The sequence below is a fragment of the Coffea arabica genome, chromosome 2e (genome assembly GCF_036785885.1).
Source record: "Coffea arabica cultivar ET-39 chromosome 2e, Coffea Arabica ET-39 HiFi, whole genome shotgun sequence".
Taxonomy (NCBI): Eukaryota; Viridiplantae; Streptophyta; class Magnoliopsida; order Gentianales; family Rubiaceae; genus Coffea; species Coffea arabica.
Window position 1 is genome coordinate 2,561,497 of NC_092313.1, and position 11,984 is coordinate 2,573,480.

At 35.5% G+C, this 11,984-nt stretch overlaps 1 protein-coding gene and 1 long non-coding RNA gene across 5 annotated transcripts; one reads left to right on the forward strand and one right to left on the reverse strand.

Moving 5' to 3' along the window:
• Nucleotides 1-3,220: 3,220 nt before the first annotated feature.
• Nucleotides 3,221-5,341, reverse strand: LOC140036500 (uncharacterized). The gene is made up of 2 exons (XR_011840059.1): nucleotides 5,017-5,341; nucleotides 3,221-3,486 (listed from the first exon to the last, which is right to left on the reverse strand). It is a non-coding gene; the product is annotated as an uncharacterized lncRNA (long non-coding RNA).
• A 2,729-nt stretch (nucleotides 5,342-8,070) lies between these two features.
• Nucleotides 8,071-11,286, forward strand: LOC113730084 (F-box/LRR-repeat protein At3g48880). 4 transcript variants are annotated; one of them, XM_027254541.2, is made up of 5 exons: nucleotides 8,083-8,227; nucleotides 8,575-8,677; nucleotides 8,763-8,937; nucleotides 9,217-9,620; nucleotides 10,385-11,286. In XM_027254541.2, exons 4-5 carry the CDS (start codon nucleotides 9,262-9,264, stop codon nucleotides 10,941-10,943), a joined length of 918 nt encoding a protein of 305 aa, XP_027110342.1. In that variant the 5' UTR covers nucleotides 8,083-8,227; nucleotides 8,575-8,677; nucleotides 8,763-8,937; nucleotides 9,217-9,261; the 3' UTR covers nucleotides 10,944-11,286. The 4 variants fall into 4 exon arrangements, with proteins under 4 accessions (XP_027110341.1, XP_027110342.1, XP_027110343.1 ...); XM_072078108.1 differs by lacking the exon at nucleotides 8,083-8,227 and adding an exon at nucleotides 8,253-8,392; XM_027254540.2 differs by lacking the exon at nucleotides 8,575-8,677 and having other exon boundaries at nucleotides 8,071-8,227.
• The last annotated feature ends 698 nt before the right edge of the window (nucleotides 11,287-11,984 follow it).

Consider the following 11,984-nt stretch of genomic DNA (forward strand, 5'->3'; position numbering starts at 1 on the left):
TTGTTAAATGATTGTGGTCTTCCAGATAATTCACTTGTCTCTGTTCCTCAAAATTTATCAGAGAACCATTGGTCATGGACTGAGGTCAAATATCTTGCTGACAGCCTTCTTTTGGCTTTTGATGCTAGCTTGGAACATGCGCTTCTGGTATATTTGATGTTATGATCAATCCTACCACATATAATATGCATGATGAATTTTTATTAATATATGGTATTAATCAAAAAATCTTCTAGGCATCTATTATGACTGTGGATCGATATGCAGCAGCAGAGGGCTTTTACAAACTTGCATTGGCCTTTGCTCCTGCAGGTTGGGGGCTGAAGTCAATCATTTGGTCGATTAGAGAACAGTAAAAACAATACACACTTGACATATGCTACCGTTAAGGGAACAGCCCATGAAGTCCCCTTCACTTCTCCCTCCCAAGCTCTCACACTTTTCAAAGCATTTCTAAGTGGACATCCTCCCCCAAGAACCAGTAATATTTGAGTTGGAAATTGCTGGGTTGAGTGCTGTGCTATACGTTGCTATTCAAGATGGAAGCTTTTGCTTCGGATTTTAACTTACCAAGTCAGCTAAATGTGCAGTTCGCTGTGATGATACCACATACAGAGCAATGAACATGAATAATTCTACACTGCTCCAATCAGAAGATTGAAGAAAATTGTTGCAACAACAATGTATGCTATCGTCTTCAGGGGATGCTAAGTAACAAATGCATTCGAAACCTAGTAACTTGTATATGATAGCTGTTGAATTCAAACCAATGGCCCCAATTTCTGGCCCCTTATATCCTTACCCTGTTACCTATGCATAATGCATGGTGGAGGCGAGTTGAAGTTGCATATTGTTTCGTAACTAAATTCTACTTCACATAAGGGATCTCTGTAAAAGAAGCCAGGCAAGCTTTCCACAGGGTTAAACTATTTTATGAACTGTTCAGCTCTAAAGGGACTAGTACAATAGTAACTCCAAAAAGAAGAGTATCAGATATAAATATAATACTAGCATATATACACGAAAAGGATTTAACTTCCTGCATGATGCCCCCTAATTTCAGTAAAGATCACCAAGGAAGTAATAATACGCTAGTTGTTTTGACAACACTACTAAAATTACAGAAGGCGTTCCAGATCTTTATATAATGTGGTTACTGCATTTGTGTGATGCATATCAGGAGATGCAGTCTTGGGCTGAAGCTGCACAAAAAATTTTGGGGTTGCAGAAAGGCAGAGGGGAGAAGGTAGAGGGAAGAAGGAGAAGAATGTTGGTTTTTGTCCGTTGCAAATTATTGTTCCGTTAAAAAATGGCTCCATTCGGTTTTACCCATTTTTTGTTGGGTTTAAAGTTGGTTCTAACGATAAATTTGCAAATTCCCGTCAATTGTCCTTAATTGGCCAAAATTACGGAACTTTGAGGATGAAATGTGTTTTGGGTGAAACTTTGAGGTGAAATTGGTCAACAACCCAAACTTTGAGGATGAAAAGTGCATTTTTCCCTTTTCAAAAATTTAACTGCAATGTTTTGGGGTGTTTTTCAAAAGTTTTACTATAACAATAAAAAATTGTTACTTAAATTGTTTATTTGTGTGTTTTTAAAATCTTAAATGTTATTGTAATATTTTTTAAAAATGAAAAAATAACCACCATCACCTTCGGGTCATTTGCCACCAGCCCACCACCATCTCTCTCCTCCTTTTTCCTCTCTCTCCCTCCTCCCACTGCTTCCACCTTGTTTCTCTTCCTCTCTTCTTTCTCTCTCTCTCTCCGCCTCCTTCCTCTTCCCTCTTTCTTCCTCACCCCTCATTTCCTCATTTTGTTGTGAAGTTGGCCGCCACCAAGAAGGGAGGGGAAGAGAGGTCTAGGATGGTTTAGGAGGAAGAAAGAAAAGGAGAGAGGAAGAGGAAGGAGGTGAGGGGCGGTGGGTGGTGGTGGATGGTTTATTTTTTTTTATTTGTTGTTTTTTCCAATTGTATTTGAAATATGTATGGATAGTTATTTTTTGGAATATATATTACTAGAATATTGTATATAAAAATATTACACCATATCAAATATAACTTACAAAAACACAAAAGGAATTAAAAAGAAAAACAAATTCTATAACCTTTTCTCCTCCCTCTTAGGGGCAAGAGAAGAGGGACGGTGGTGGCAATGGAGGTGGAGGAGGGAGGAGGGGAGGGTTGGTAGGTGCCGGTGAGTAGTGACCTTTTTTTTAAATATTTTATAACATATTTCAATAAAATTTTAAAATTTAAAAATATTTCAAAAATTAATTATATTAAAAAAAATTTCATAAATAATACTATAATATTATAGAAAAATATTAATCCATACGAAGCATATATTATAGAAAACGAATATCAATTACAAAACGAGACCGCGAGAGGCCCTCCAACATCTTATTCTAGCAAACTACAAATGAGCAATAATCGAAACAAAATCATCAGAAAGTTCCATACCCAACTTAGCTAGCCATCCGCATCCGCACGTTGGTTCGCTTCTCGAAATGTAAGGTTGTGTTTGGATTGCATTTTTCATGATTTTTCATGGAAAAATTACTGTAGCGATTTGATGTATGTGAGGGAAAAAGGTAATAGGGAAATGTGATCACGGAAAATGATGTAATTTTCCGACGAAAAATCGCAATCCAAACAAGGCCTGGTGACTGACAAGAATGAACTAAGCGAGGTCCTTTATAACTGAAGGATCAAGGCAAAGTAGTAGTATATGATTCTCCGGCCACATACATTAGTTCTTATAAACACCGAAAAACTGTTTAAAAAAAGTACTAATACGCTTTTTCCATTATATTTCTGTGAAAATAAAATAAGTATTCTCTCTCTTTTTTTTTTATTCGGTCCCAAAAATAAGTATTCCGTAACATAAAACAACAAGTGACCTTATCGTCAGCAGCGCGGGAATGACCGTACCATTTACAATAGCATCAGGTGACAGTGTGAAACTTTGTGAAAACTGAAAAGGTCCCATTTACAAGGGAAGGGAAATAGGAACCGCCTAAATGAGGCTACAATAACATATCCACTTAATGAGCTGTGTCTAGTACTCAGCTGATTATCCCGTAAAACCGCAAATATCAGGTACTAAAGCTTCATTTTCGTTCACTCCAGGTTCGAAATCACGAAATGCTACTCTCTGCTATAAATCCAGCATAAATCAATAAAACGTGAAGTCTTATCACCAAGTAAAACTCCAAATACACAGAAAGTACCCCAGAGTCATTCTTCTTATTCAATCAATCATACTGAATGTCATATCCACTCTTTCAGAACAAGAAACATCCAAGAATTACCCAGAAATTCAGAGTCTATTACAGAAAGCAAGCTTGTTCCTGGCTTCAGAGCACAATACTGTAGTCATCACTATCAAACTATTACAATTCATCAATTTAGTAGTCCTTTTTCCCGAAGTTCTTGCACCAAAGCTGAGATGGAATTGGGCGAACAGGCATATGCGGCCGTTGCTGCAAGTAAAGCAATAAATTATCAGTATGCTAAGGCAAACGAAAACATGTATGGATGGGTACATCTACTTTGTCAAGGGAAGTCAATCTACATTATCAGCACATAATTGTGCCTGTAACGCTAATAAATGACACATTAGCATCTTCCATCCTAGTGAAGGGAGTCATAATCCAAAAGAAGAAAAATAATGTTAAAAGACAACAAACACAAACATGGTATGGACATCCCATTAGCATGCAAAATCATCTGTAAACTGTCAACATAAAATGTTTACAGTAGGTTAATTGTAGCCGAGTCCACCAAGAAGTTCTGAAAAAAAATAAAACGCTTTCATGACAGAAACTGAAAGTCCTTTGGCAGCTTGCACTTGGTCTTCAAACCAGAAATGAATAGCACACTTAAAACTGGACAAAATCTCTATATGCTGAAAACTGATACTGGTTTACATTTCCAAATAAATTATACTTGTCTAAGGCTGAACTTAAGAGGCTTAAAAACGAAATTTGGTCAAGTGTGTATGTGAATTTGATAGGATCTACAACCATGATTATTCTTGAACAAATGATCATCCGAGAGAGAGAGGAGATGGAAGCAATAGGCCTGATCCTCAGTCTCTCCAACCCCCTTGGACCCACCCCAAAAAGAAGAAGAAGAAAGAATAAGAAAATGGAGACAAAAGGAAGAGTGGAAAAGAAGAAAAACTTAAGATAGTCCTCAAAGTCACTTAATATGAAATCCAATTTAAAGGCGGTGGGCAAAAAATATTTGAAAGATGCTTTGACAGTGAGGTTGCAATATCCAGTAGAGGAAAATTCAGTAGAACAATATCCAAGACATCCAAATTCCAAGGCTGAGTAAAATGAAAACCATAGAGAACAAATGACCCAATCTACAGAAGGTACTCAATCTGCTGCACGTATCAACTGCCAAATGACTTTCCTCAGACAAGTATCATACTAACTTTCCAGCATGACAAGTTCATCTCTTGCAGATTGAACCTAAAATACCTCCCAACTTAACTTGCAATGAATCAAGTGACATAACCAGTCACTTTCAGTAGGAACAGCAATTAGCTGTTAAAACATAATGGAGTAGCATAGCGAAACTCACACAGCATTTCTCAACGTATCAGCAGTTCAAAACATAAGAAGACATCTTTAGTAAGTTCAATCAGCCCAACGTTATTCAAAATTGATAAAAACCTTTTTGTAGCTTATTTGGCCAAAGCTGTTCAGTTTAAGAATTTCATTCCGTATTCAAAAACGGAGCAGCAGTCATAGATTTAGAATAATATTGAAATGTTTTGTTGAATTATACATCCTCAATTGAAACCTAATTCTAACCAAGAATAATCATATCTTCACCATAGTAAATAAAACAATGCCAATTCACGACTTCCATTAACAAATTCATCATATACTAATAACACATTCTCCAAACCTAAATCATACTAATAAAACGGAAAAGTGTGCATTTTGGGGCAGAGGGGAGATGAATGGGGGGAGGGGTAAGAAGGTAAATGAAGCGACCTCAAGCTCGACCGAAATCATGGCGATGGGGATACAAAGGAGGAAGACGCCAGCCATGGCGATGGCAGTATTGCGCTTCCAGTGCTTGGGGCGGCAGTAAGGCCCACCAGGCATGCTCCAGACTTTGGTCCTAAAGTCGCCCGCTCCGCCGTGACCGTGGGCCCCATCAACGTGGTGGTGATCTCCTCCGCCGGCCATTTCCGCACTCTGCCTAGTCCTTAGCTGTAGTGTGAATCACACGGAGTGTGTAGGAGGAGGATTTCCTTACGGAGAATTGAGATCCAAAAGGGCTGTATGGATATGGACCTTTTTTTTTTGTGGGCTTGGGGGGTAGCGGGGGTTGGGGAAGTGCGGTAGCAGTGATGTGTGGAATCTGGAGTCTGGTCGGACTGTCAAGTGTTAGCTACGGAGTCTAAACTCTGTTGCAGGGGATTTTCCGTTTTAGCCCTAACTAAAGCTAGTTCAATCAATACGAATATACTAAGTTTGTTTGGATAAGAGTTTATTTAGATAATTTATTTAAGATAATTACTATATTACTTTTTGTGATATGATGTATGTGCGATAAAAAGGTGATTAGGAAGATAAAAAGGTAATTGAAATTTGTGAAGTACATTTTTTTATTTGAAATCAAGCCTATCCAAAATTATGAGTCGGGTTGGTTTCGCTTTTCAAACCAGTAGATTTCAAAACACCTCAAAAGTTTTCTAGAAGTTATTCGCACTGAATTTACTTTTTTTTTTTTGAAAAAAACTGCTATGTTTGAGAATCAAATGTGTTTTGGGGATTAATGTACGTTAATTTTTAAAAATTTAACTATAGAAAATACTTTTTTATGTGTTAAACAATTTTTTATTATCATTTTCATCTAAATGGTTCCAAATTATGCTAAAATATACAAGAATAGTATAATATTAAGCACATTTTTGTATTTTTTATCAAGTTACTGAAAAACTATTTGGATTGTAAATTATTACACCTTATTTACATATACTGATTTGCTTGTATCATCAACACATTTTTCAATCATCTTTTTATCTTACATACATCATATAAAAAAAAATAAAATGCTACAGTACTTTTTTGATGAAATTATCTCAAATAATTTACAATCAAAACACACTGTTTTGACGCCTTTCCACATGGAAATTCATATATATAGTAATTGATAAAAGAAAAAGAACATGTAAGACGGCATTTTGAAAAGAAACCAAGAAAACATGAGCGCAAGTCTAAGATATTTTCTTTTTCTTTTCATTTTTGTCCAAATAGAATAAAACTTTGCATAAATTCAAGATGCCGTTTGGATTGAAGGAAAAAAACAATAAAGGAAATGAGAGGTTCTAGTGTAAAAGAGAAGAAAGGAGAATACAAGAAATCAAAGTCAATAATGTATCATGTTGGATTGCAAAAGGGAATGAAATGAAACTATTAGTTACTTTTTTATTCATAATTTGAAAGTCTAATTTATAAACATATGTTAGGTTTTTAGAAAATTTTAAAATTTTCATTAACCTCTTAATGTGTTTTTCCTCCATTTCCGCCCACTTTTGAATGCAAAATCAAACTAATAAAAAAATAATTGGATATTATCTCTTTTTTTCCCTCCTTGTCCTTTCCTGTCTTTTCTCAAAATCTAAGCCAAACATCGAAAATTTTATCTGTCTATTTCCTTTCCTTTGTCTTCCGTTCCCTTAAAAAAAAAAAGTGACTTAAGTGATACCGAGTCACCAATTGACCAGCAACAAACTTGAATTTTCCACCCAACAAACATTACAAACTCGCAAAGCATGACTGCCCAAGCTACCTGCCACGGAGTTTATCCATTTCTTGATCTTTCACGGCATCATTAATCACAGCGGACCAAAACAAATTTGTCTCATCCAAATTAATTTGAAAGCAAACTAGTGCATCTTTTATTATTCATTGTTTGAATAAAAAAAATAGGAGAAATATACGTGTAGTAAATTAATTAAATTTTATATTGGCTTTGGCAAAATCAACGCAACTATTGGGACTTATCATCTTCGACCTAATTTTTGGATTCTAAACCGGGTGAATCTAATAAAAAAATCATCATATATTCAAAATTACATTTAATAGGATTTTATGAAGATCGTACATCAATCTTTTTCCAAAAAACCTTCGAGCTGCTGTTGCAGGTATCATTCTTTATTTTTTCGAATTCCATTTGTTAACATGATGTCCTAATCTACGTGTCAAAAAGTTTTTCCTTTTAATTTGATTGTCCTTAAGGCACCAGATAAATATACAAAAAAAATAAGGTAAGACAACTATTAAACGTTTAAAATTATCACCATCATTTAATTTATTATCTTTCTATAAATGTACCAAACAAGTAGATGTCCAGTATTATCTTTCAATTTTCAGATGGGACAATGGCATTTAAACGCTTTTTTAAGTTACTTACACACCCTTATTATATATATTTGTCTACTGCCATACTTGTTTAGACTTGAAAAATATCCTAAAATGTATTGTAAAAAATTAAAAAAGGAAATGCGGATAAAGAGAATGAAGCGTTGAGTTGACACGTAATCATTCTCATGAAGAGTGAAAATTGGGTGTATTTGGATAGTAAATTATTTGAGATAATATTTTAAAAAATATACTATAATATTATATTTTTTTTGAAATGAAATATATAAATAAGAGTAAATTTTATATACACCGTCAGTGCATACACTAATACGATTGGATGGATGATATGTGAACAAATTTTGAATTTTAAATTTGAATTTTATATATGTGTCATATATCTAACGGTGATAGTCAGTTTGTTAGGATATGAGTTTATTTAGATAATTTATTTGAGATAATTACTGGAACACTTTTTATGATGTGATGTATGTGAAATGAAAAGATAATTGAGAAGATAAAAACGTGATTAAAATTTATGAAATAAATTATTTTATTTCAAATCTTCTCAATCCAAACACACTAAGTGTGTATATTACTAGTGTATATAAAATTAATCTTATAAATAAATAAAATTTGACAAATAATCCTCAAACACACTTTGGTTCGTTAAAAAGTCCTAGGCTTTGACAGGTAATTTCACGTGCTCTCTCCTCGTCACCGTTCCCACTGTGGTTCACCTTTCACACCAACTGGTCAGTGCGTTCTCGGACACAAAAGAAATTTCGACATCACCCCTGGTGCAGCCAAGATTCAAATGCTTTGATGAAAGGTATTGCTATTCCTCTGCTCTCACTTCTTTTCTTCTTCACTTTTTCATTAGTAGAAGTATTCTCTCCTCTATCAATGCTTGTTACAGAATTGAATTGTTTTCCTGGATCTGTTCTTGAAGATTAGATCGCGGAGAAACTTGATTGAGAACTCTTCTTCTGCAAATGTATGAGATTCTTGACAGCTGAAAATGTCTGATGCATGTAACTGTCTTTCTTGATTTTGGTTGGGTTCAGTTGTGCTTGAATTTTTTTGTTGTGGGAATTATCATGCATCTAGCTTAATCAGTGACAGATCCTTCTTTGAGGAATTATAGTTTTGACATGCTATCGGTTTTTCTTCAATTAGGATATCGGTGGTGGCTATAATTTTTTTTCTATATGATGATTGGGAGCAAAGCGAATTTGAATCATTTGTGAACGATACATGGAATCGGAAAAGCATTTCTCATGTAAAGATTAACTTATTTATGCTGGTTCTTGATTTTCCTTGATTCGGGTGATCATCAGCACTTCCTGATTTTTGCTTTTTTGTAGTCACTGCTCCACCATTTGAACCCTCTCTCCGGAAATATTGATCACCAAGATTTTGTAATTTTTTTTGCTGGACATGAAAGAGGATCAGAAAGATTTGAAGAGACTACTGTAACGCGTCATAAAGGACCACTGTGCAAATTTAATGCGGCATGTGAATCTTTCTAAATATTCGGAGGTAAGAATCGTTATAACATTTCAATTTAATTGAGTGCTTGGCTGCTGGTAAATCTGATTTCCTGGTAGTTCTCATCTCTCTATGCATTAATCTTAACGTTGTGTGCTAAATATTTGAAGAACCTCTGTAATTCTTGCATTAGTGACAACAAGCTGCATTTGTCTAATTTTTGGAATATCTTCGATAAAAATGTTGTGGATTGGTTTCTTTTTTAAAGATTCAAGGTAAAATGACAGCACTAGGTACCGTTTAACTGTCTTTTCTTTGTCTTTGATCCAGTAATATGCTAGTACGCCACTGAAACAATTTTGACAAATTTGAAAAATGGAAGATGGGGAGCTTGATGTGAGGAGATGGGAGGACCTGGACATAGATATACTCGTGATGATATTTCAGACATTTGACATTGTCCAGTTGACCTCTGGGATTGGTCAAGTTTGTAGCACATGGCGCCTAGCTGCATGTGACCCTCTGCTGTGGAAAATGCTTGATCTGTCAATGCTGAAGTCTAATTTCATCAAGATTCCCTTAGAGCCTTATGTGTACGTGGACGGTCGGTCTGATAGAACGTTAACCCGAGTTTTGAAGATTGCCTTGAACCTCAGTCGTGGAAATATACTGACTTTGATTTTCCATTACAATCTATATGTCAGTGATGATCAATTGACCTATGCTGCTGAAAGGTATAATCCAAATAATTGCTATTCTTTAGAATATAATACCCTGGTTCACCAATATGCTAGTTTATTATTCATAATTTCTTGCCTTGATGATTTCATTGCTCTTTACATCCTTAGCAAACATTATTTTAGTGATTGGAGAATTATGCTCTGATTTGACTGTAAGGTGAAGTATCTTATGTTTCCGGAAAGTCAAATTTCTTTCAGCCTTTATCTGTTGAGACAGAAAAGTATGAGGGTACTGCATATTGGTTTTTGTTTAGAAAACCACCAGAAAGGTCAAAATTCTTTCTTAGTTTAGAACAGGCACAAAGGAGGCAGACACGAGTTGAAAGAAGATTATGAAAGCTAAGGATAGGGTGAAGGATGAGATAATGGGTAGAAACCATATTAGGTAGAAATTATCGGCTTGCAAGCAGACATATGTTAGGCTGCTCTTTCAAAATGTAAAATTAGTTCTGAAATGAAAACTTGCCCCAAGTCGATCCTTTGCTTTGCGCATCCTATGCTTTTAAGTGGTACTAAATTCCTTTTATGCCATAACAATGTCACTATTATGGTTTCAAGTTCTGTTGCCTTTGTATATGAATTCCTCGTGAGTCACTTGGACTGGGGATTCTCCTTAAGAATACATCTGGTGGAATTCTTCACTGTAACAGATCTCATCAGAGCAATAGGGCTATCTAGCTAAGAAGTTTCACTGAACCTTACTTCTATTAAAATTTGCACATCTGACATGTCTAATGTAGTCACATCCTGTGTTGTAGGTGCCCTCGTCTTAAACGCCTTGTTATGCCTGCTTGGAATAGAATAAAAAAGACCGGAATCTGTAAGGCAGTTCGTATGTGGAAAGATCTTGAGTCACTAACGATGCCTAGTATAGCAAATCCCCCATATCTCATGGAGGAAATTGGGAAGAACTGCAAGAAGTTCTCCGAACTCAAAATTATGGGTCCCTGTGATATTTTCTTTGCATCGTCGCTAGTCACATTTGTTCCAAATTTGAAAGTCCTCAGTCTTCGGTGCTCAATACTAGTTAGGGATGCCCTGATCATACTTCTGGATGGCTTACAACAATTAGAAGTGCTCAACATCTCCCATTGCCTACTTATTGAAGTTCCTACACCTCCTGCACCGAAAAAGGTTGTCAGTCAAATTGACGAGTTAATTCTGCAGAAGGCTTCTAGGTTACGCAATTTTATAACCTGCATGAATCAGTCATGCATTATGTGTCAACGCACTAGAAATGATGAAGGGCTGATAAGGTGGTACAAGTATGAAGAGGAGCTCTGGAAAGTAGATGAGGTGAAATCTCTTGCCATCTGACTATATATGGCACTCTGAGAAGTAGGTCAGATTAGGGATGCCTTGCTGTAGTTTTGCGACATATTTGAATAAATCATATAAATAAACTTGTATAAGCCATCTATCCAATCACTGGATACGGATGCATCATCTGACCGTGTAGCAGTCTGCTGTGAGAGCTGGTTTTCCAGGTGAACTTCTAAGAAGAGAAAAGTTGTACTGATCTGTATCACCCTTGTACATAGATATTTCGTTTTTCTCATGTTCAGATCGTGTTTTTAACTTCGTACTAAATGTATACCTCATGTTGTGTCTATTGAAGTCTGCAGGGCTTCATGTCTAAACATGTTACTTAGCTCTTTCACTCCATCCCTACCCCAGTAGGGGTAAAACACTCCCTAGCCCCTGAGTTTATCGATATCTGACTTTTTTTTAGGCCTAACCAGTGTTCATTTGCTAAGGCCGCTTGTAATGCAGGTGCTGCATCCGTGCATTGGGTTTTGTTATTCCTGTGCATCGTTCTATGCAAGGGTGTTTGAACTATTTGTACTGCTTTTCCTATTCTAGAATGCAGTAGCAGATTAAGGCCCTGTTTGATAAGTTAGGTCCCGTTTGGATTACATTTTTCGTCATTTTTCATGAAAAAATTACTGTAGCGATTTGATGTATGTGAGGAAAAAAGGTAATAGGAAAATGTGTTCACGGAAAATGACGAAATTTTTCTACGAAAAACAGCAATCCAAGCAAGGCCTTAATTTAGCACTTAAATTTAATGGAATTAGATCTTAATATATTCAGGCCGTTTAATAACTAAAAATTGAACATCTGAATTAATTAAATGGCAATGAATTTTTTAGATAAAATTTGTTCCCAAAATTAAGTGATAAGTTATTTACTTATCAGTAAATTTGATATGTATTCAAATGTATTAGATTTAATATTTAATAATTTAATAGATTTAGAATTCAAATTTCAAATTTACCAAACGTACCCTAAAATTTTATCAAACACACAGCCTTCAAGGGAGAAAGGGAAAAATAAAAAAAGACAGTACAGCTGCTT

Bases quoted from the DNA above. Each gene is read 5' to 3' on its own strand.
- LOC113730084 (XM_027254540.2), top strand. From the start codon at position 9,262: ATGGAAGATGGGGAGCTTGATGTGAGGAGATGGGAGGACCTGGACATA. The intron at 9,621-10,384 runs GTATAATCCAAA...CCTGTGTTGTAG, and splicing joins TTGACCTATGCTGCTGAAAG to GTGCCCTCGTCTTAAACGCC.